The sequence below is a fragment of the Sinohyriopsis cumingii genome, chromosome 7 (assembly GCF_028554795.1).
Source record: "Sinohyriopsis cumingii isolate HCF-2022 chromosome 7, ASM2855479v2, whole genome shotgun sequence".
Taxonomy (NCBI): Eukaryota; Metazoa; Mollusca; class Bivalvia; order Unionida; family Unionidae; genus Sinohyriopsis; species Sinohyriopsis cumingii.
The window spans coordinates 99,792,819-99,814,744 of record NC_142967.1 but is presented as its reverse complement, the minus strand read 5'-3'; the positions used below and the strand labels follow the sequence as shown (position 1 = coordinate 99,814,744).

The window sequence follows — 21,926 nt, the reverse complement described above, 5'->3', positions numbered from 1 at the left end:
TCTGTGAACCTTGCGTCTTCAGATGTTGTTGGTAACAGGTAGGGCTGACAAACGTGCGCAGACAAGTTGAACAAGGCACTGGTTCTTCGCTCAGACAGGGTGAAGAGGCCAAACATCCTGAGCATTTCGATCCACAATGCTTGTGTTGCTCTCGATTATTATAACCATGGTCACATTTCTCACAATAATAAACATATCTCAGGAATCCAGTGATACTGGTAATGGTATCGAAATGTTCATCGTGATGATAAAGGTGAATGTATTTTCCGTCCTTAAAATCTTGGCCTCGAAACAACAGAGGTCCGCGCACTTCTTGAGGGTGCACTTTCAAGGTGTAGCGTGGAGCTAGGACATCTTGCAATTTTTGCATCTCAGGAATGCCACAGGGTGTGTCTTTGGGCAGTCCGGCTTGTTGTAACAGGAGTTCTGCTTCGTTTCGTTGTTTGGCTCGGTCGGAACGTTGAATAGTGTCCCAGGTTCTTTTCCATTCTACCGTGTCGTTCTTTTTGGCATAGGTTCGTCCCACCACGATGGCACGGGCTAAACACATCTGGTCATGAGGGTTGTTAATTCGGACGAGACTCGTTTTGGTGTTGCGAAGGTCGTCCACCAATAACATCTTTTTGCGTCCTGTCCCTTGAGAAGGAGAGAGACGTGGGTCATGTCCAGTGTGGCTTTACCATCGGTGATGTCAAACTGATCATTAGATTGTTGTACGTGTTGAATCTTGTCCATGACTTTGGAAGCAGTCAATTCTGCAGGGGTGCTAAACTCGATCCAAACAGGGGATTTCAAACCGTCGTGTTGTATGGAAAGTCTCAAGCGATCGTCTTCTTTGGGTTGACATTGTTGCTTGAGTGCAGTGAGCAAAGAATCCCACACCTCAGTGATGAACACTTCTGCTTTCTCTAACGGCACTTCAGCCTTGAAATCTTTAAACTTCACTGTGTATTTGTAAGCCGTGGTTCTAAATTTTCTAGAGGAGCGCTTTTCGGTCTCTCGAATGGAATAGTACTTTTCAGGGTTAACTAAGGGTGGTGAACTTGGTTTAGAGGGTTCGGATTCTGGTTCACTCATGTCCTCTTCAAAATCACTGGCATGAATTTGTGCCAAGATTTCAGCCCTGGTACGAGGCGATAGATCACGTTTCTGCCTCTTACTTTCTTCTTTCTTCTCGAATGAATGGGATCGTTTCATCTTGAAAGCAAAAAGTCAAATGACTCAAGTTCAAACACCATAAACTACTTTATAGTCATGGCAGACCAGCGTATATAAAAGGGTGTGTGTCTTGTCCTTTCACTATTCATTTCACTCTCAAGCCGAGCACAACGATGGAAGAGACTAACCAGATGGAACGTTTCGTCAGAGCTTTGCGAGGGGTCATTAGAAAATTCTCTTCAGACCAGCCTACGGACTACTCTCCTTCCTTTAGAGATAAAAGTCAAGATACTTGCTATATCTGTCAGAAGAAAGGGCATTGGTCTTCAGAATGTCCAGACCGTCAAAAAAGAAAAAAAACAGGGGATAAAAAAGACAAAAGTCAAGATACCTGTTATTATTGTCAAGAAAAAGGACATTGGTCTCCAGATTGCCCAAAAAAGAAACAAGAGGAGTCAGAAGAAAAGAGGAATTCTTCAGAAGAAGAGAGGGATTCTTTGGAGGAAGAGAGGGATTCTTCTGAGGAAGAAAGAAGACAGGTGAAGAAAAAGAAACAGGAGAAAAAAAGAAGAAGGGAAGAAAGAGAGGAAGAAGAAGAAGAAGAGGAAAAAAGTGTGACGGTGAAGAAATTCAAAAAACAGAGAGACTAAACAAGGAGAAAAGAAGAAATCAATGAACTTTTCATTAAAGTGTTGTGATGTGAATTGTGAATTGGATTGTAAAAAATGGAGAAAAGAATAAATGAATGATATAAGGTAAGAGTCTTTGAGTTTTAATTTTAAAATAAGAACGTACACTCACGCACTCATACACAGACACGTACTATAAGGGTAAAATGGGTGAGTTTTTTTTGAGTTATTGGCAAATTGAAATTGTATTTCTTTTCGAGAAATGTGGGTGGCCCTGAAAAGGGCCTTTTTCTTTATGGTGCAGGGGTGAGTTTAAGCAATCAATTTTAACTGCCTTAAGCCTTTGCCACGGCCAAGGCCTACTTCTGGACTGCGTAATGATGATAATGATTGGGTTGAAATCACTAAGGGTGGTACGGTAGGCTTAGTCACAGGGTTGACATGTTTGGCTCGGGAAGGTCGTATTCTCTTCGGTCGTGATAAAGAAGTCTGATACATTTGTTTCAGACTTCTTAACTCCGCTAAAATGTCCAACAGGACCGTGACCGTTTGATTTTCACCCTCTTGTTTCTTTGCTGCTACTTCTTCTTGCTGTTGTTTTTTTCTTACCTCTTCTTCTTGTTGCTGTTGCTGTAGGAGAAAAGCCTGTTCCGCTTCCTTTTGTCGTTGTATAAATTTCTCCAATTCTTCTTTCTGTCTCTGTCTAAAATTCTCCACTTGCGGTAATGAAGAAGGTAACGAAGGTTCCGGAACAAATTCTTGCGAGGAGAGAAAATCCACAAAATCCCAATTCACCTCTTCTGAAAGTAAGTCCGGGTTCCCTTGGGCGGTCTCCCCTGCTGGTGCACCCCACTGGATCGTTTTCTGAGTTTCCGTCATGTTGAATCACTGTCGCATAGATTGACTGCACACAAGCGCTAGCGAATCTATATTGACTACGTGACGTCACAGACTGCTCTCTTCGGATTGGATGTGGGCTGACTGAATTCTGTAACGCGTGTTCGGATTGGTGAATGAACTCAATCCGTTTCAATCCTTTCTGTCCCTATAAATAAGCGCAGTTCACTGCATTGATTCACCTATTCTCGGAGCCTCAACATGTGGACCGACGTTGAATCTTCAACCCTTGTGTCAACAATGATGTTCAGGACGGACATACTCATGTATGTCCGATCCAAGTGGACCGTTGTCCACAGGACCAACAGCAGCCTGTGGATAAGAAGAGTCTATATAGAGAGACAAGGTTGCCTCAAGAGGACTCTGATGTATGGCCCTGCTGTAAGACGAAGTTTGAGGAAAAGAAGATGTCGCAAATGCCCTTTATGTTAAGGGCATATTAACATAAACCAAAGGCCCTTTTCAGGGCCAGCCATATTTCTCGAAAAGAGATAGCCTTTCCATTGCCTACCCCTTTTTTAAAAATTTTTTTTTTAAATTTAAAAAAAAAAATCCCATGTTAAATTCCCCTTGTCCGTAGAGTGACCCACGATTTATTCCCATGTTAAATTCCCTTTGTCCGTAGAGTGACCCACGATTTTTCGCCATGTTAAATTTCCATTGTCCGTAGAGTGACCCAGGGGTGTTTTTAATGCTAATTCCCATTGTCCGTAGGGTGCCCCTATTCACTACTCATCTTGTTCACATTGTTTGCTCACCCATTCGGACTGGTCTAGCTAACCTCTGGTCATCCTCACATCTGCCAATTTCCTCCATAAATATGGTCCTTAGGGTTCCTGTGATTTATTTTCCATCAGTAGGATTTCTTTGAGCCTAGTCTACTTTTCCTTTATTTGTTTTCACAATGATACTCATATGATTCAGTCTTCTCTCAGCTCAGTTCACGGCTCGCTGACCACTTTCTTTGTTTTCTATCTTCTTTTCCGGCTCCACGTATTTTCCCATTCTTTGAATATCTTGGGGTTACAAGCAGTCTAGTTTGAACATTTTGTATTCTTCAATAAAGGATGTTAGGGGCAGCAGTAGATTGCTTGAACGGCTGTTAAGATCAAAACTGGTAAATGATGGAGGAACACCCAGCCAACATATTAGGTATTTGCTTATGACCTGTTCTAAGCTCGAGAATGTGCCGACTGGGATTTCATTCACCGTAAGTGACCATGTGAGCCTTTCAAGAAAAACATGCCGGTAAAGGAAATCTGGATTGGTAAATTCTCCGCAAACCCTCTTCCATCAGTTGTTTCTATCTGTCTACCTTTTTCCTGATATGCTGGAATCGAACGATTTTCATCATTACTTGATTGGACTATCTTTTATTGATGGGATGTTTTCTCATTGCATCTTCAGTTTAAACAGGTTTGTGACGTGTCATTTCTCGACTTTGGTTTAAGTCTCATTATGACCATGTCACTGCATCAACTATAGGTTGCTAGAATCTATCGTGCCTGAATATGTCTTGTGTTCTAACAATCATGGCATCCAAGAATGCCTATTTGGAGGGGAGTCTGAGTCTTAATATGGTCATTGGCCCTCTGGATTCCCGGTCTACTAATTTGATTGTAAGATTCATTTCCATTACAAGATGTATGAATGGTAGAGTCGGCGATGATTCCTTTATCCTGTCATTGCCTATCCACGATGTCGTAGCCTCAGCCTCAGGAAGTTTGGTTAAAGATAAAGTAATTAATCTTTTGTCAGGTAAATTATATTGTAATGTTTACGCTAACAATAACATTTCCACCACGACAAATAATACGAGATTCTCGAGTTTATTAGTTTCCTAAATAAGGCTTCATATGACAGATTTGTATATTCTTAGATACAATACTCAGTGCATACCTTATTTACCTATATCAATTTACGTTTCCAAATAAGGCAGCTATGCCTATAGACAGCACACAGTAATGAGGCTGAAAACGGAAATAGTTATCGGTTAAACTAATATGGCGGACGTTCCAAACGAAATATCGGAAAATTAGTAAACTATATTTTACACGTATTTCTGCAATTATGCGCATAAATTCTGGTGTTAGATACGAGTAATATTTAATTTTTTTTAGTATATGTATGGAGTATGTTCACTTTTTTTTAAAGTAATCTGAACAAGAGACAGGTGTGAATGTGTGATTCACACCAGCCTGTTCACTGAAACACACAGGCTCATGCTAGTAACCAGTCCACGATGTAGGGCTGCTAATATTAGTATTAGTCATTGCTACGCAGTAGCGAATCTGTCTGTTAAGAACCTCGGATGGATGCTACAAAAGTAACTCGCCATAAGCTTGGATACATGGTCCGGTGTATGGAGTTGTTTCAGTGCCACTTCTATCAGAAGGGGCAGAATAGTAACATCATGTGCGTCGGCCATATCAAGCTTCGCCACTGTCAGATCTACTTGGCTGTTTTATATTCCACTCTTCTGTACCGATGTATATATATATGTATTATCTGTTTTCTGTCATCTAGAGCATCAATTGTCTTCCCAGCATCGATAAGAATGCCTTACCTTTGCACTCTATGCAGCGTTTGAATCCAAAACAGAGTGATGAGTTTGGAGTCTTTATCTTTTTGAGCAGTGCACGCATTTGCCTGTTGCCAACATGCCGTGATCTTTTCTTTTTCCCGTACTAATTGGAGGAGACGCCACGAAGGACCTAGTAGCTTAGGGCATTTCTGGTACACGGATATAGGTTCAACAACTAGATTGTACAGATTCATGTGCAGAAGTGGATCTTGCTGTTTCTACCACTTAACGCACCGCATTTCATATATATTCCTTTGTGTTCAGGGATGTCTGGGACATTTCTTCTGGAACCATTCAGTTCACGAGAGGTTTCATTATAGTGGATATCAACATGAATTGTTCTACCCCAATCGTACTTATTTCCAGCCTTCCTGTCATGTCTTCGCCTAACAAGTTTGATGTAAGCCTGACTCCAAGCCCTCCTTCTCCATTGCATTGTCTTTCGTACACTGCTTTGAATCTTAATGATCCGAGCTCCTGGTGGAAGTTCTTCATGTCCCATTGACGGGTGTTTGATTTTCGCTCAGCTTATTAACTTGGGCATTTCTTCACATGTCCTAACCTCACTTTCCCAGAACAATACACGAGTGCAGGCAGAGCTTGCCGTTGTTTCTTTACACTTTCCAGCATTTCTGTTTCTAGTATTTTATTCAAGTTATCATGCAGTTGTTTCCAGACTGCATTGGTTGCTTTAAACCAGTGAATCGTCTGATTCATTTCATATGCTGCCAGTTTATGGTTTTCAGGGAATTGATCTGGTTCCATTCCTTCCAAACCTGATGCACGCTGCATCCGATGTCAAGAGCTCAATGGCGGAGTCTTTCATCACGGGAATGAGAGCTCCATGTTCTGTCTTTGTCTTTCAGCAAAGAAGATGGAAGTCTGTCTTCCACATTGATATTGTGTAGTTGATCTGATATGTCCAAGTACATGTTTCTGGAATGACTCACAACCGCTACATCGGGCCTATTGGCACTTGACAGAGAAGAAGCAAAGACATTTCCAATACTATGTTTGTCGAGCAACCAGAAACTATGTGTCTCACCAGAAAAGTATGCGCGCTGCTGTTACTTATCTAGAGACTTGTAATTATGTCTAGTTTGCCATTTATAATGAAAAGTAGCAATCTTTTATCCAGTACTGCACAGTGATCAATGTCGTGTTATCGCTCAAGAAGATCAGAGATATTGTCGACATTTGGTATTTAAAAATAATAAACAGCCTTCTCTTGGAAGTCTGAAAATAAAAGCCTCAATACCTTTAAGGGACCCTTGTTATATTGTTATCTACTAAAGAATAAGCTAAAATGACAACTTTATATACTATGTGCCATTACTGATAATCTGATTAGGGAGTATAAACACAAATTTCCAATGGCAATAATTTTGAACGGAGATGTTATATTTTCCAAAGATGTCAACACACGTTCTAACAAAATGTTGGTATTTTGTACACCAAAAATAGGTTTACTCTAACCGAAAATAGAAATCCATCAAGATTTTACTGTCAGCTTGTATTACCTCTGTGTGCTTTAAATATTCAATCATATAGCAAATACTCCTATTACGTTTTGCTTACAGACATGATTTGCACGAGTTACGAGCAACATACTGGAAATCACCCTAACCTAAGAAAGTTATATAATGTGACTGGTAACACAGGTCACCACCCTGCATAGTTCCCCTTTATCTTGACTCTGGTGAACATTTCTATTGGGAAAGCAACTTAGGGATCTAGCATTTAATTTTTGGGAGTGGGAGGAATGAGATCTTGTTTCCAATGAGGATGTTTCTTTCTTTCTGAAGATAATTTGTTTTAAACTAAAATGAAGAAACAATAAAGTAATTGTTTTTCTCTGCAAATCAGATTACAGCTATTTTCTTCTAGTTTGTGCAGGTCAGAAATATTCCTTTTAAAATATTTCAATGTCTGCACGAAAAATAGACGACCAATTTATCGCTGATTTTGTAAGAATATTAATGGACATAAAATCTCTTTTACTTTTAACTTGGCATACATAAGATAGCAAACAAACCATTATATTTAATAGTTACATCCAATGGGCGTGGCCGAATTAGCACGTCATTTTATGAAATGTCATTCAATGGTTTGAAGTATGTTTTTCTTCAGCTTTCAGTCAAACAAGTTCTTACAGGATGTTAAAAGTCTCAATAGTCTTCCAGTGTAACAAGTGTATATTATACCGTAAAACACGTGAAAGGTTGTTGTTTTCATTTTACTGCCATTTTGTCCAGAACATTATAGGCTATACATTGTGGTTAATATAACTGGTGGAGAAAGAACCCAGGAAAACCCTGAAAAGAACCACCAACTCACGGGAAGCTATTAGCAAACTTTCTCACATACACACAATGTACAAAAAACATTATTCTTCATTGAGTCACAGTGACCTTGACTTCAGGCCTTTTTATACTGAAACTTATGTGCTTCATCCTTATTCCAACTGCAAGCTAGCCACAATGTTTGGCAAATAAAGATGGTTGGGATCTCAATGTATTGTGCATAATCAAAGTTGACTGCAGATAGGAAGACAACATCATGACATAATATCTATGTCACAAGATACAAAACTGTACATATTATTTCGGTGCTTCTTTAAGTCTAAAGGATATATTCATTTAATGCTAGTACATTCATTTAGACTTAAATACATGTATTTGTATTTAAAAAGTCGTATCTAAGATACATTGAAGTTGTGATACAGATGTGTTTTCCTTATTAGCCCTCCTTGAAAACAAAAACTACAGTTGCAAAGACATCTGTATAACTCGATGCGTAAATAAATAATGGCATAGATTAGGATTGGTCAAACAGCTAATGTCTGATTCGTTCAAACTTTAGTACTTGGAAATATATTTGATTAAATTCAGGGAATCGTTATACCAATTAAGCTCCTTAGATGTTTCCTTCATTCTTCAACCTTTTTATGAATTCATCACATTAGTTTTACGTTCAGACGCATAAAAACTGTCTTGTTTACAACATTTCAAGAAATCAGCATGTTTAATTTTCTGGAAATATATGCATTTGAATAGGACCATTGCAATATATAGTGGAGATGATCATTCCAGAAATACCAATCCATCCATTTGCTCTGTTATCATATACAAAAACAAAATCAACATCAACAGGACGAACTCGAAAAAAATATTTATTTTCTTTCTCGGCCTTAATATTAAGTACAAGTAACCTTCAGAACAGATGGTGAATATATATTTCATACACTTACAAAGCTTTATTTTGCAACAAATGTCAAATTTCAACATCACAACATTTTTCCTGTGCAAAATCATATAACATTTTCCCATTTTATCGAAATTATTACATTTGAATATAAATAAATCTCTATTGTCTTCACAAGCTGATAGTTTTGAGGTAATGACCATTGTATGTGGATAACATTATTCGTGTGTTGCCCTCAAATACACAGTTTGGCCTAATGTAAAGGTTGGTACATAACATACAAAATGTTTCCAAGGATTTATTACACTGACCTCAGCTATGCTGCCAACTGGCTAGAAAATATTTCACATAAGTAACTCGTGCATGCATAGTTATGTTTAATTTTTAACAACCAATTAATTTTCATTAGTTATTGCAGTTCCACACAAAACACAACATATGTATGCCAATGGTACTTAATTTGTGGTCACAATACATGTACTTGGGCCCATCATACACTTCCCATATTCAGAAGAGGCAAGCAAACAATTTGTGTGCTTGAATATCAGGACCGTAGTCAATGACCTTTGGACATTATCGCTATCCTGCAGTCCAAACATTTGATTCTGCAACTGAAGACTACCACTTTTCTGTTCAAATCCAGGATACATATAGGACATTTCTTGTTAATATACAGTCAAATCTGTCTGGTTGCCTTGGTGTAATAGTCAACTGGTAACTGGTTTCAACCACCATTCTAATTCCACACTACCCATCCACCAACCCTGTGCAAATTCATTTATATATCAGTCATGGATATATAACGAGCACCTCCTTTCTAAATTAAACAACTGTTTCTCATGCCTTTATGAGGGCACTGGAGCATAACTAAGTGTAAGTAAACTCAGTGTAAGCAAACCAAACTGTATTCCAGTCAGATTTTGTATGAAACTAAAAGTTGTCAATATGTCAAATTTAGAAACAATAAGGTTTTTGTCATTAGTGGATAGGGCCCAAGCAATTTATTTGTTGGACTGTGGGGAAAGCTGTTGCATCGTCATGGGAGAAATGTAAGTCACCTTTTGTGCCAGTGTGCCAGGTATAGTTCAATATCTTCAAAACTGTGCTTGCAAATTAAAGCTATCTTCAGTGGAAAAGTTCCTCTTTGAGGAAAGACATGAGTTACATGCCAATTAATTAGCATCTGGGGCCATTCAATATTTATAAACGTGAACGTAAAAGCATGCAAACTTTTGCTTCAATATCAATAGATACACAAAAATTATTTTCATTCCATATTCATCACATGTCTCTCACATACGTCAACCTGCTTATGACATCAGCAGGATGAGAAACTGGTCAATCCAGATATTGTTTGAAGTATGAACAGCAGTTTACAAGCCTAGTAGAAAAATAAAGAGTCGGTTCTCTATTACACAGTCATATGCAAGCTGTTAATTAGTAGTGAAATTAGTGTTTTGTCATAATACACAACACATAGATCAGTGTTAGGAGTCCATAATGATTGAAGTTATAAGATGAATTAAATAGAGCATGATACAATAATGATTTGTGGAGAATTTATGTATATATATGTATTTTATGATTTTGTTGAGTAGTTCTAGCTTTGCTGAAAATGAATTAATAATACTAATAATAGTAATAATAATGGTTTTTATTGTATAGTACTTGCTCAAAAGCCAAGTCTGAAAGGTAACCCTGTATGCAGAGGTCACCTGTATACAAAGGCAAGTTTGTAATTTTAACATGGGTGGTTGCATCTGACAGGTTTGACTGTCACAATTAATTTATTCTTAGCTTGAGAAAGTTGTCTCTCTCATCCGTGACACTGACAACGTGACTCGAAAATAAACACTGACGTTAGAACATAAAACAATGTATGTACAGGTTTGATGAAAATCCAAAGATAAACCAAACACATACTCTGAATATACATATAATAATAATAATAATAATAATAATAATAATAATAATGAAGACTTTGTATAGCGCCTAATATTTAGAAGCTCTAAGCGCTTTACAACATTAGACAACACCTATAAGATAAAAAACATATAATAATATTATTGCAAAAACAAACACCATGAAATTAGAAAAACATTAAAAAATAAAAAAACATGCTGAGAATATTTCAGGTAGGAAACATTATTAGGTCTTTAAGTTTGTTCTTGCAGTCGAAATAAGTGAATTTTCATCAGAATAGAAAATGTCCTTTCATTGCCTGCACTGGAATGTGACAAATGAGGTACAGCTCTCCTAAGTCCACCAAGAAGTTTACCTTGCTTCCTGCCCTTGGGCAGATTCTGTCTACCAGTTTGAAGTCATGTGATCATTCTACACTTTAAGAAAGGGTATGCAAAAATATGTTATGACATTTTTAAATTATGATTTGTATGTACATGATAGATTTCAATAAGTGATGGGAGACACTCCTCATCTTGGGAAGAAATTTCTTCCAGCTGGGATGTTCACATGTTTATAACAACCAAACATCAGATGTGTGGTTGAACTTCTCTTTTCACGATACTCTTTGTACCATGTTTACACAGTTTCCTGTGAAATCACTCGAATGGCAGCTACGTAAATGAAGTTCAGCACATACTAGTAGCTAGAGAGACAGACAATGTTAGTTTGAAATTGCACTGACAATTTGCGAGACAAGCATAATTATTTCATTCAATATTTAACAACTACAATGTAATTAGTTAACACTCAACTTAAATTTTTTAACAATTAATTTATAAGTTGATTATAAATATTTATTTAAACACCTGCAATACCCAAATACCCAATAATACAATCTTTAAACAAGTCTTAAAGTCTCATATTATAAACATTTGTAGCCTTAAAAACACCACTCATAAACAATTCGTTTAAAAGTTAAATTCACATCTCCAGTATTTTCTACATTCTGATATGATGAACATTGACTGATTCAGGTGAATAACAAATAGCATTAACGACATACTAACTAATCAATATGTACATGCATCAAGGCAAATTAAAATGAATATATAAAAAATATGTGTCTTTGCTCATTTAGAACCTGGATTTTATTTCCCTCACTTGGCTAGAGAAATATTTAAAAATGAAACCTTTGGAAACAGTTTGGTTGTTAGAAACATAACATATTTAGTTTGAGCTACAATAATAAGATGAATAATGTAGACAAAATACAACACTTATAAGAACATTGTCCAGTAAAATCAATATTTGCCAAATTTTCATTAAAAATAAAACATGTAAGATCTGATATGCAGCTGTTATCCTTCAAAAATTTGCATTCAGTTTTAGACTGGTTTCAAACATAGTGTGTAACTATTGTTCTGTTAAAGCTATATCAAGTACTTTATCAGCTATGTATAATGGTCACTCTCTCACTACATGATACTTTACAACTTGATTCACAATACATTAACATTGCCTTATTGTTCTGTCATTTACCCATATAAATGTACATGTAAATAACAAAGTGTAACTATGCTTCTCTTGACACACAAACTCATATGAAATACAAATTAAACCACTCAGGTGGACCAGGTGGTTAGAGCATTCACCTTAGATATGGGGGATCGCAGGTTTGAACCATATCTGAGTCATATCAAAGACATGCAGGAAAGGTACTAGTAGCTGCCTTGCTATGTGCTCAGCATTAAGAAGTTAGTGTTAGTAATGGTCGGCATGGTATCAGGATAATGTGACTTGATGGGACACGATACTACACGTCTGCAGAATGATGCCCCAGTGCTAGACATTTCCATAAACTGCCACAAAATTTATCGTTTATGTCCAGCGTCACCTAGGAAAATACACCACCGTTGAGTCCAGCGGAGGAATAATAACTCTCGAAAGACCTCTGGACATGATCGGAACGGACAATCAATTTGGTTAAAAACTATATTGAAATTAGCTCTAGATGACAAAGGTCTACCTCAAGCAGACCATGTTTACGTTATTGAACTTTTATACATAATCGCTCGATTCCCTACAGATCAATAATTAGGATATCAGTGTAAGATTTATAATGGACCCTCAACAGATGTGATACTAATACAATCAAGGACGCATATTGTGAACGATAAATCGACAAGCGCAAATTAATACTTTAGCAATATAAATGTGTAAGTGGAGTCACTGACGTCGCATGTGGCATAGGATACGCGGCCACGGCGGGACTTGATGTAACTGGAATAGCAACCACATTGACGGTCGGGGATCACCCTGTTGTGACCAGCTGTAATATTTGGATGACGAATGGAGCAACTTCCCTCGAGTTTTGATATCTCATCGAATATCAAATCTATTCCCTCGACGTTCGCATTTATATAAAACTTATTATTTAAATGATTTTACAGAAGGAGATAGTAAATCTCAAATGCTTAATTAATGGTATACCTTGAATTATAACTTTCTAATTAATTTCACTTGGTCGGGAGAAGAAGCCATCTTTTTTGCTACGCTTGGACGAATGCGTGTCAAACTCTCAGCGCGCCCGAGAGCGTATCCGATATACAAACTTGTACCCGACCTGTCAAATATTTTGCAGCGCCGGATATCACCCCTCTCCAACCCACCCCCGTTGTGCTGAGAGAGAGAGAGAGAGAGAGAGAGAGAGAGAGAGAGAGATAAAATTGTAAATGTCACCTTGAAATATAAGATGAAACTTAATATTTCAAATGGTTTAAAATCACCTCATTATATGGTTCGAATCAGCTTGATTTTTATCCGAATCAGTCGGCGTGTTTTGGATTTTTAACGTTGCTTTAGCAATCTGAGTCATATCAATATGATGTCTGTAATGTAGCAGGTTATATTGATGTCTGGGGCATCATGGGGCATCATGCAGCAGACATGTGGTTTATGTCCCACACAGGCGTATTATCTTGACACTAGGCTGACCAGTCCTAACACTAACTTCTTAATGATGAGCGCCAAGCGAGGCAGCTGCTAGTACCATTTTTTAAAATAAGTCTTTGGTAAGACTCGGTCGGGGTTCGAACCCGCAACTTCTGTGCTTTGCACATACCGTTGGTGCGTTCATGCACTGATAACTTACATCAATGTAAAGGAGACCGTCCTAATATTGTCCCCATGCGCATCTTGAAGTTCTTAAATTAATCATTAAAAGTCACTTTTACGCACGGTTTCTCCTTTGCTTAGTGCTACGTTTATATGAATCTAATTTTGACACAGTGCGGCTGTGTAGGTCGAAGAGGTGGTGTAGATGGAATCAGGATGGAACTGGACATGTGTAAAACTTACATGTGCAGAATGTGCACTATTTTTTTTTTCCAGTTACATTAGACTTTAAAGAAATTGATAGAAGGTTTTTAAAGAAGCGTAGCAATTGCTTGGTTCACATTGTGTCACGCTAAATAGGTTGTATTTCTTTAATAACATTTATAAATCTGGTTTGACGGGATTTGGAAGCTTTAAAAATCTGGGCTTTATGCAGTACAAAGAGCTCCACATAGTGGATTTCATCCTGTTAATATAAACAATATTATTCATTTTAATTTTTTTTAATGAAGAATATAATGATTATAATAAGAAAATATATTTAAACACACATGAAACTGTTGTATTTTGAAAGCCGCATTTTATGAAGCTTTGCAATCATGAGTTAAAATCAGTATTGTTGTATGTAAATGAAATTGTGATGAGGTAAATAGGAGAAAAAGAGAAGATAATAAAGGGTAAAACATAATTTGTACTTTATTTATTTATAACATATATTTCGTCTTTCACCTATGTAATCTTCTCTTTCTGACTTTATTGTACACAAAGATCAGCACCAACACCACTTGCATAGTTCTACCCATTTTTCACCTCAAGCCAGTACCACTCGAACACAGATTGTGTTATGACTGGAAGAATTACTACAGATGGTTATAACAATACGGACAGATATCTGCATTCAATGACATGCTTATTTGGGAGTTAGATATACATTCAGATAAAAATAACTACTGTGTTTATTACATTTAATTTTCTTCCAGATTTTGCCACACTTAGAAAAGCATGCTATACAACAAAAATAGAAGGATTTTTCCTTAGGGTTGCAAAGGTTGTCATTTCCAGCTGCATCTTTGTGAAGAACTTGCCACCTGTAGCATCACATGATGTCATCTTGTTGTATTTCGAGAACAGGAGAAGAAGTGGTGGGGGAGAAGTTGAAAGGGTGGAAATGAACACAGCAGAGAGATACTGTCTGGTTTATTTTGTGGATCATGATAGTAAGTTTATTTATATAAGTCATTTGCACAGATAGATACTTAACATTTATGTAGAATTCTTGTGTTCTTATCTTCTTAGACTCTGTATATCAGTTTTCTTAGAAACATATTTTGTTAAGATATCATTTGGCTGACTCATTTATCCACCTGCATCTCTAACCATTAGATCTTCACATTTGTTTCTTCACCATTTAGAGGATTTACTTTCACCATGATGCTATAATGTCTGCTTTACAGTGATTGTGTGCAAGAGGTATATGAATACTATTATATTGCATAAGGGAGCAGGAAAGAATCAAAAGCCATATTTACGACGTATTCAGTTATATAAGCTTTTTAGAATATTTGTTTTGCAAAAATGTATGTATAATTTTATGCAGAAAAGACAACACACACACACACACACATATATATATATATATATATATATATATATATATATATATATATATATATATACACACACATACACACTATGTTTTAGGAGTCATTGTGGCTTAGTGGTTATTGTTCCATACTCATGATTGAATGGATATGAGTTCAAATCTTGCCATTAGATCAGCTTGGGTTGGGTACATTGGTGTGCCCTTGGGTATGGCAAAATAAAAATGCATGCAGATTGGAGTTGATGCATACTTGTATTTGCTTTAATTGACCTTTTTTACTTTTTTATGCAGAATAACAAAGACCTGAATAGTGACTTAATGCTGCGTACAATTTCATCTACAAAATACTTTGGTTATCATTTCTCTGATGGTTAACTGGATTTCAAACTATTTTAGTTATTGACAGAGTATTAAGTCAGCAACATAAGATTGATGGTGCTGATATCGAAGTTCATCTACACCATGAGTGTCTTGGGGAAAGATCTTCAAGAAGTAGATATGACCCCTTCCTTCAAATATATAAACCAGAAATGAAAGGTATATCTCCTCTTTAATATGTATAGGAAGGAAATTCCATAATAATGATACATGTGCATTTTTATAATGGATAGTCTCCAACAAATCTATGCTTGAAAGAATTGATATTGTTGTCTGTTTTGTTTTAAGATAATACTTTAAATACAATTTATTGTTTGCAACTAAGTAATTTACAGTACTAAATTTGTGACATAAGTTACCAGTTCATCAGTTTTAGAATTGTAGCTGAAATAAACCTCATCGTTGCACATCTGAACACCTAATGAAAACTTGTAATGATTGGTGCTTTAACTCATTAACCCCTGCTGCCACAATGTAGCATCATACTTTAACTCCCTCTTCTCCTGAGTGCCACAATAATGTGGTGCAGCACCAACTATTGTTTGACTTCAAGCCATTTCTTCATTATGCAGGCAGTTAAACCAATCAAGTTTTAGCTTGCATAGATACAGGAAACACTGCAGTACTGACGATAAAGAATTTGACATTGATAGAGCCAGATATAGTAGAATTAAATTTGAAAATGAAGCAAAATAATAAAAAAAATGGACTAGAAAGTTATCCTACAGACTCTGATGGAGAATGTTCTAGAATATTTGAAGAATCGGCAAAAAATGTTTGGGAAAATGAATTTAGTTAGCATGAGTCTACATAATTCTGAGTTTGTTCAAAGTGTTTTGTTAATTTTTAAATCTTCAAAAGAGATTTCTAAAGAAGAAAGGCATATACTGGGCAAAAACCATATGACTGTCTGTTCAGTTTTTACACAATGTTAAAGGTCACAAGAGACAGAATTGGTATTTCTATCATTTTTTCATGTGTTGAAGGTTTAAATTACTCGGCATGAATTTATAATAAATTTTATGAATTATTAATGACATGAGAAGCAGATTGGTAAGTACATCATTTATTTTTACCTTTATGCTTTCATTTTATTCCTGAATGTCGCATGAAATTTATACCATTATGTACATAATTTTATTGAGAACATCTGTGACAAATATTACCTTAGCTGAAAGAACACAAAGCAAAATGCAACTAATTTGTTGCAAATAGCCCCATCAGTAAAAAAAATTGAGCAAGTTAAGCACTGTTTGTGAGTCTCAGGGATACTGGCACTGGTAAGGCTAACAATGCTCTAGGTGATCTCTGCATGTATGCTGTAGGGTAATGCCTAGCTGTTTGTGTCAGGGGTTAATGAGCTAATATACTCTAATATCAATTATGTGCCTTGCATGTAAAAACGTGATAGTATGCACATTGCATATGAGACTGTTCTCATGGGGACCATTGCATTCAGCTTGATATTCCTTTGTGAAGAATTGTTCAAAGCAACATATGCCAGTCTGTAAAAAACACTGCAGATATCTTTGGTTTGTTTCAGTTTTGAAAATGAAATCATAATTCTATGTTTACATGTAAATTTCAGAAAACCCATTGAAAGCCGAGACTTCTAGCAGTGTTTCCAGTTGTCCAGATAGAGGAAGTAATTATGTTGAAACAACAAAATGGCAAGAAGATGATGGTAAACTATCCAACTAATAAGCAGCATATTTTCTTCTTCATCATTTTGTTTGTTTTTTTTCTCAGAGATTTGATGCATTTTGGCCTTTATGAGATTAGTCAGGCTTTATGATTTAGATAAGCTATATTTAGGAGATTAGTCATGGTTCTGTGACTTAGATAAGCTATATAATGAAATTAGTCAGGACTCTAATTGAGAGGAGCTATATCTTGGAGATAAGACAGGGTTCTATTATTTAGATAAGCTATATGTGGTTGATTAGTCAAGGCTGATTTCATAAGCTATTATTGCGATTCTAATAGAAAAGAGCAAAAACCAAAAAGTTTTGTAAAATTCAGCAAATAATTTATTTCCCTATAATACAAAGTGAAAATTTATAAAAAAGAAGTTACAGTATTGAGAATTAAATCCCAAATAGTCCAAAATGATCTATCACTAGTCCTAATGAATAAAGTTCTAATTAGTTTCCAGTGCTCCAAAAAAGCTTCAACTGTGCATGTCTAGTGGAATGTGACGTGGACTAAAATTATTATAAAGAATTTGGTAAACATCAGGTACAACTAGCTTATCCAAGGGGGATTACCAATATCCTAGACCCAGATGCAAAAAGCATGTTTACCTTTATTGATAATGATCCTAATATTTAGCCCACACTCCTAGAGAAATCTTAACAATGTATTATTTGTTTACAAAATAAAAAACATCAGTGTCTCTAGTCAGGTACAACATGAACTTGATTTTGGACAAGGTAAAAGACAAAATAGAATTATACATAACATATTCATGGAGAAGAAAACTAATAAGCAATACAAATTAAATATACTTAACACTATATCAAGGGGATTAATGTGGCTCTATGATTTAGATAAGCTATATATAGGAGAGTACTCATGGCTCTATGATTTAGATAAGCTATATATAGATTACTCATGGCTCTATGATTTAGATAAGCTATATATATGAGATTTCTCATGGCTCTATGATTTAGATAAGCTATATATAGGAGAGTACTCATGGCTCTATGATTTAGATAAGCTGTATTTATGAGATTAGTCGGGGCTGATAAACTATATTTAAGCCAGGACTCTATGAATTAGATAAGCTATATCTTTGTAAGAGATTAGTGAGGGTTCTGTGATTGAGATAAGCTATATCAAGGAGATTGGTCTGGTTGATTTTATTAAAATACATTAGTTGTAATTTTGACTTTAATTTGTTCATACTCTCAAATTATTCATGTATCATCAATCCATAAAAATAAGAATTATTTATACATTCTTTTTTAATTATTATTTCTATTATCTATTTTGTTGAATTCAGACTGAAAATTAATTAATTTCAATTTAAAAGAATTAAATAAAATTCATATTGACATTGTATTTGTCGATATCATAAAAAGGCACAAAAAATCTCAGAAAAGTTGATGTTTCTCTTGGCACTCTCACATGCCAATAATAAATTTTAAATTAAAATAGAAAAGGTTAACAGAAATTGCTATCCAACAAAATATTGTTAGTACTAACTTCAACATTGTCATCTTCGTAAATTCACATTTCTAGGATGAATGTTATATAATGTCCTGGAACAGCAGTGGCTGAATGTTTTGTGTGGTGGACTCAGACCAAATGGGTGCAGGTTCAAAGTCCTGCCACTGGAACAGCAGTGGCTGAATGTTTTGTGTGGTGGACTCAGACCAAATGGGTGCAGGTTCAAAGTCCTACCACTGGAACAGTATGAGTCAGCTACCATGGTGTATCCTTGGGGAAGACACTTCACTCCAATTTCCTCAGCACTAAATATCCAACTTGTGTTGCACTGCCGTACAGCACCAGACCAAAACCAATCAAATGTCCCTGGATAGATCAATTAGTTTGTAAAATTTAGAATATTCTTATATGTAGAGCATGAATGGTTTTATAGTGGAAATTTGAAATATCTTTTAAAATAATGTTCCTGTGCTATGATTGGTTATTTTGGTATGCCCAACAAAAGGAGAATATTATGTTATGATATTGTCTGTCTGTCTCTCTGCCTGTTAACAATTTGGATTCTGCATAATAACTATAGTTATTAAACTTTGTAATTGGCTTTCACTTGGGTAAGTTAGAATACTTTCAGTTGTATGAACTAAAAAAAACTAAGTTTGGAAACTGTGACTGAAAAAAAGAATAGTTTGACACAATAAATCAGATTCTCCACTTTCAAAATTTACCAAACATTCTGGATGACTTGTACTTTAGTTAAGGAAGAGCCCTGTTGATTACTGTTTCAAAAGGTCAGAGGTCAAGGTCAAAGACTGGAAGAAGGAATCTGGTGTCTGCACCAAAACTGGAGTTCTCCCTTATCTGTGGTTACTTGCACATAGTGCAAGGAATATCCTTTTAGTTTGGCATCCAAAGATGGAAGGACAAGGTAACTAAGACCAAAATAATAATAAAAAATATTTGTGCACAATAACACTAGTTTTACATGAGATATCTCAACCAAATGTTCTGGATACCAAACATTGTGGGATGGGGGTACTGAGGAAGGCAGTTGATTTTGGGATGAAACACTCACAGGTTAAGGTCATTTATGGAAACCGGAAAGTGGTTTGCTGTGTAACAGTAGTTCTACATCACAGACCTGGTGCCTATTTTATGAATGGATTGTACTTTGGGTAAGGAAGAAACTAAGCAACATCTAAGTCAAAAGGTTAAAGAGCAAGGTCATTCTAACTAAAAGAAGGAATATTGTTTATGTGCAAAATATTTCAGTTATCTAAGCATTGGGCATATATTGTGCCATTCATAATGCTCTTGTTGCAAAGCAAAGACTTCCATGAAAGAATTGTGATATGTTTGATGAGATTGATGCATTTTAATGAGTTTTCTTTATTTCCTTAATATATTGCAAAACTTAATTGCAGGTAAGAACTGTGTACTTCCACTCTGGATCAAGTATAAGAGGGCTTCTGAAAGAATGATTATCAAAATTATAAAAGAATTACCTTGCAGCTGGAATTTCCATGTATTTTGGAACTTTTTTACAAAAACAAAACAAGGACAACAGATGTTAGATGACATTCTAAAGAAATATGGCTGTTCAGTGACAGTGCCGGGTGATAATGATGATTTGTTTATATTTGAAATCTTTCATGAGAATTTTGAAGAAGAGTCAGAAATGATGGATTGTATAACGGGTGCATTGGACGCAGTGTTTGCATGTGCACAGCAGTCATTATTCTTTGATATCTTCCTAGTTGATCATAGAATGCTAGAGGATGTTCTGCAGACAATTAAGCAAACAAAAGAAATGGACAGTGCTTGGATTGAATTGGTTGGTGAGCAGGAACCTGATGCTGTGTGTGTTGTGTGTACAGAGAAAGAGAAAGCATCTATTCTTAAAGTTGTAACAACAATAAAAAATGCTATTCAGGATCGTTTTGAAAATTATTGGAATGTAGTTTTGATTGACCCTATGTGGCACAAGGTGCTGAAAAAGTTTGGTTATCTTCAGGAAATGAGTGAGAAGTTTCCCAACCTGACTATGACACCTGATGAAGCTAAATCTAACATTATGTTGAAAGGTCCAAGAGACCAATCCAGTGCTGCTGCAAAACATCTTATGGAGCTCTTAGCAACTGCACATGCAGAAGTTCAGGAAGATATTTTCTTTCCAGGTTGCCAATTTGACATTTTTGCTTATCCAGAAATGTGTGACTATATTGATAATTCAGTCATAAAACTTCCTTTTGTTTGGATACCAAATCATCAGACCAAGAAAATGCATCTGTTTTCTAAGAAGTTGGAACAAGAAAAGGATATGGATAAATTTATCAAAGCTTTCATCAAAGAAAAAATATATCCATTGACAAAAGACCAATCATTGTGTAACCCTACAATCGCCAGGTCCTTAGAAGAGTTGATGAAGAAGCACAAGGGGAAAATTGTAATTAATTACTCTCCTACAGGTTTAATTTTGACTAGTGCAGATGACATATTTGAAAGTGTTGATGCAGTGGTTCAGGAAATTATCGGTATTAAAACAGACCATGTTGAAATGGCTTGTGTTACCAAGACACATCCTAAAAGACATGGACAGTTAGTCGACCAATCTGAGTACAAAACCAGTGAGAATCAAAGAAAAACAGAAGACTCACTGCCAGCAAAGAGAGATGATACATCTGAGCAGAAAACAAAATATCCTGAAGATATAAAGAGTGTGCCTAATGTTAACTTTGACCAGCTGGAGGTAATGATCCAACCTGAGATCAAAGTTAAAATAAGCTCAGATGGCATTGGGATAATCAAACCTGAGAACAAAGTGAAACCAAACTCAGATGGCATTGGCAAGATTAAAGATACAAAAAAGTCTAGTAAGTGCACACAAATTTAATATATTTCTATTCATAGATGCTTTTAAGTATCCAGTTCCTCCCATTCCTTTGAATATAAGGTAAAACAAATGTTTTGTAATTAGGTTCAGTAAAGATATAGAGCTGTTAAGGTAAGTAACAACATAGATACAGCAATTATGCTGGACTAAAAAAAAAAGGAGAGATTGTTTGAGATGAGCTTATCATGACGGTGGAGAACCTGTAGGCTGTTGTATAGAAGAGAGATCCTGTGCAGAAAGAGAAAGATCCCTTCTCTGGAGTAATGTCCTGCACATGTCTATCAGCAGGTTGAGAAGATCGCTGAGCCACGATTATTCAAGCCACATGTCGTGTATCAAAATAAGCTGAGCATTGGTGGTTCTTACTTTTTGAACTACTTGTAGAATTGTTCT

General features: G+C 36.0%; 1 protein-coding gene across 1 annotated transcript in view; it reads left to right on the top strand.

The window, feature by feature from the left end:
* Positions 1-13,644: 13,644 nt before the first annotated feature.
* LOC149795803 (uncharacterized) overlaps positions 13,645-21,926 on the top strand; it is a 54,451-nt gene continuing 46,169 nt past the window's right edge. Inside the window, exons 1-5 of the mRNA XM_089963857.1 lie at positions 13,645-13,723; positions 14,472-14,708; positions 15,491-15,631; positions 17,061-17,156; positions 20,065-21,513. Of these exons, the coding sequence (XP_089819983.1) occupies positions 13,645-13,723; positions 14,472-14,708; positions 15,491-15,631; positions 17,061-17,156; positions 20,065-21,513 (2,002 nt within the window). The remainder of the gene's footprint in view (positions 13,724-14,471; positions 14,709-15,490; positions 15,632-17,060; positions 17,157-20,064; positions 21,514-21,926) is intronic.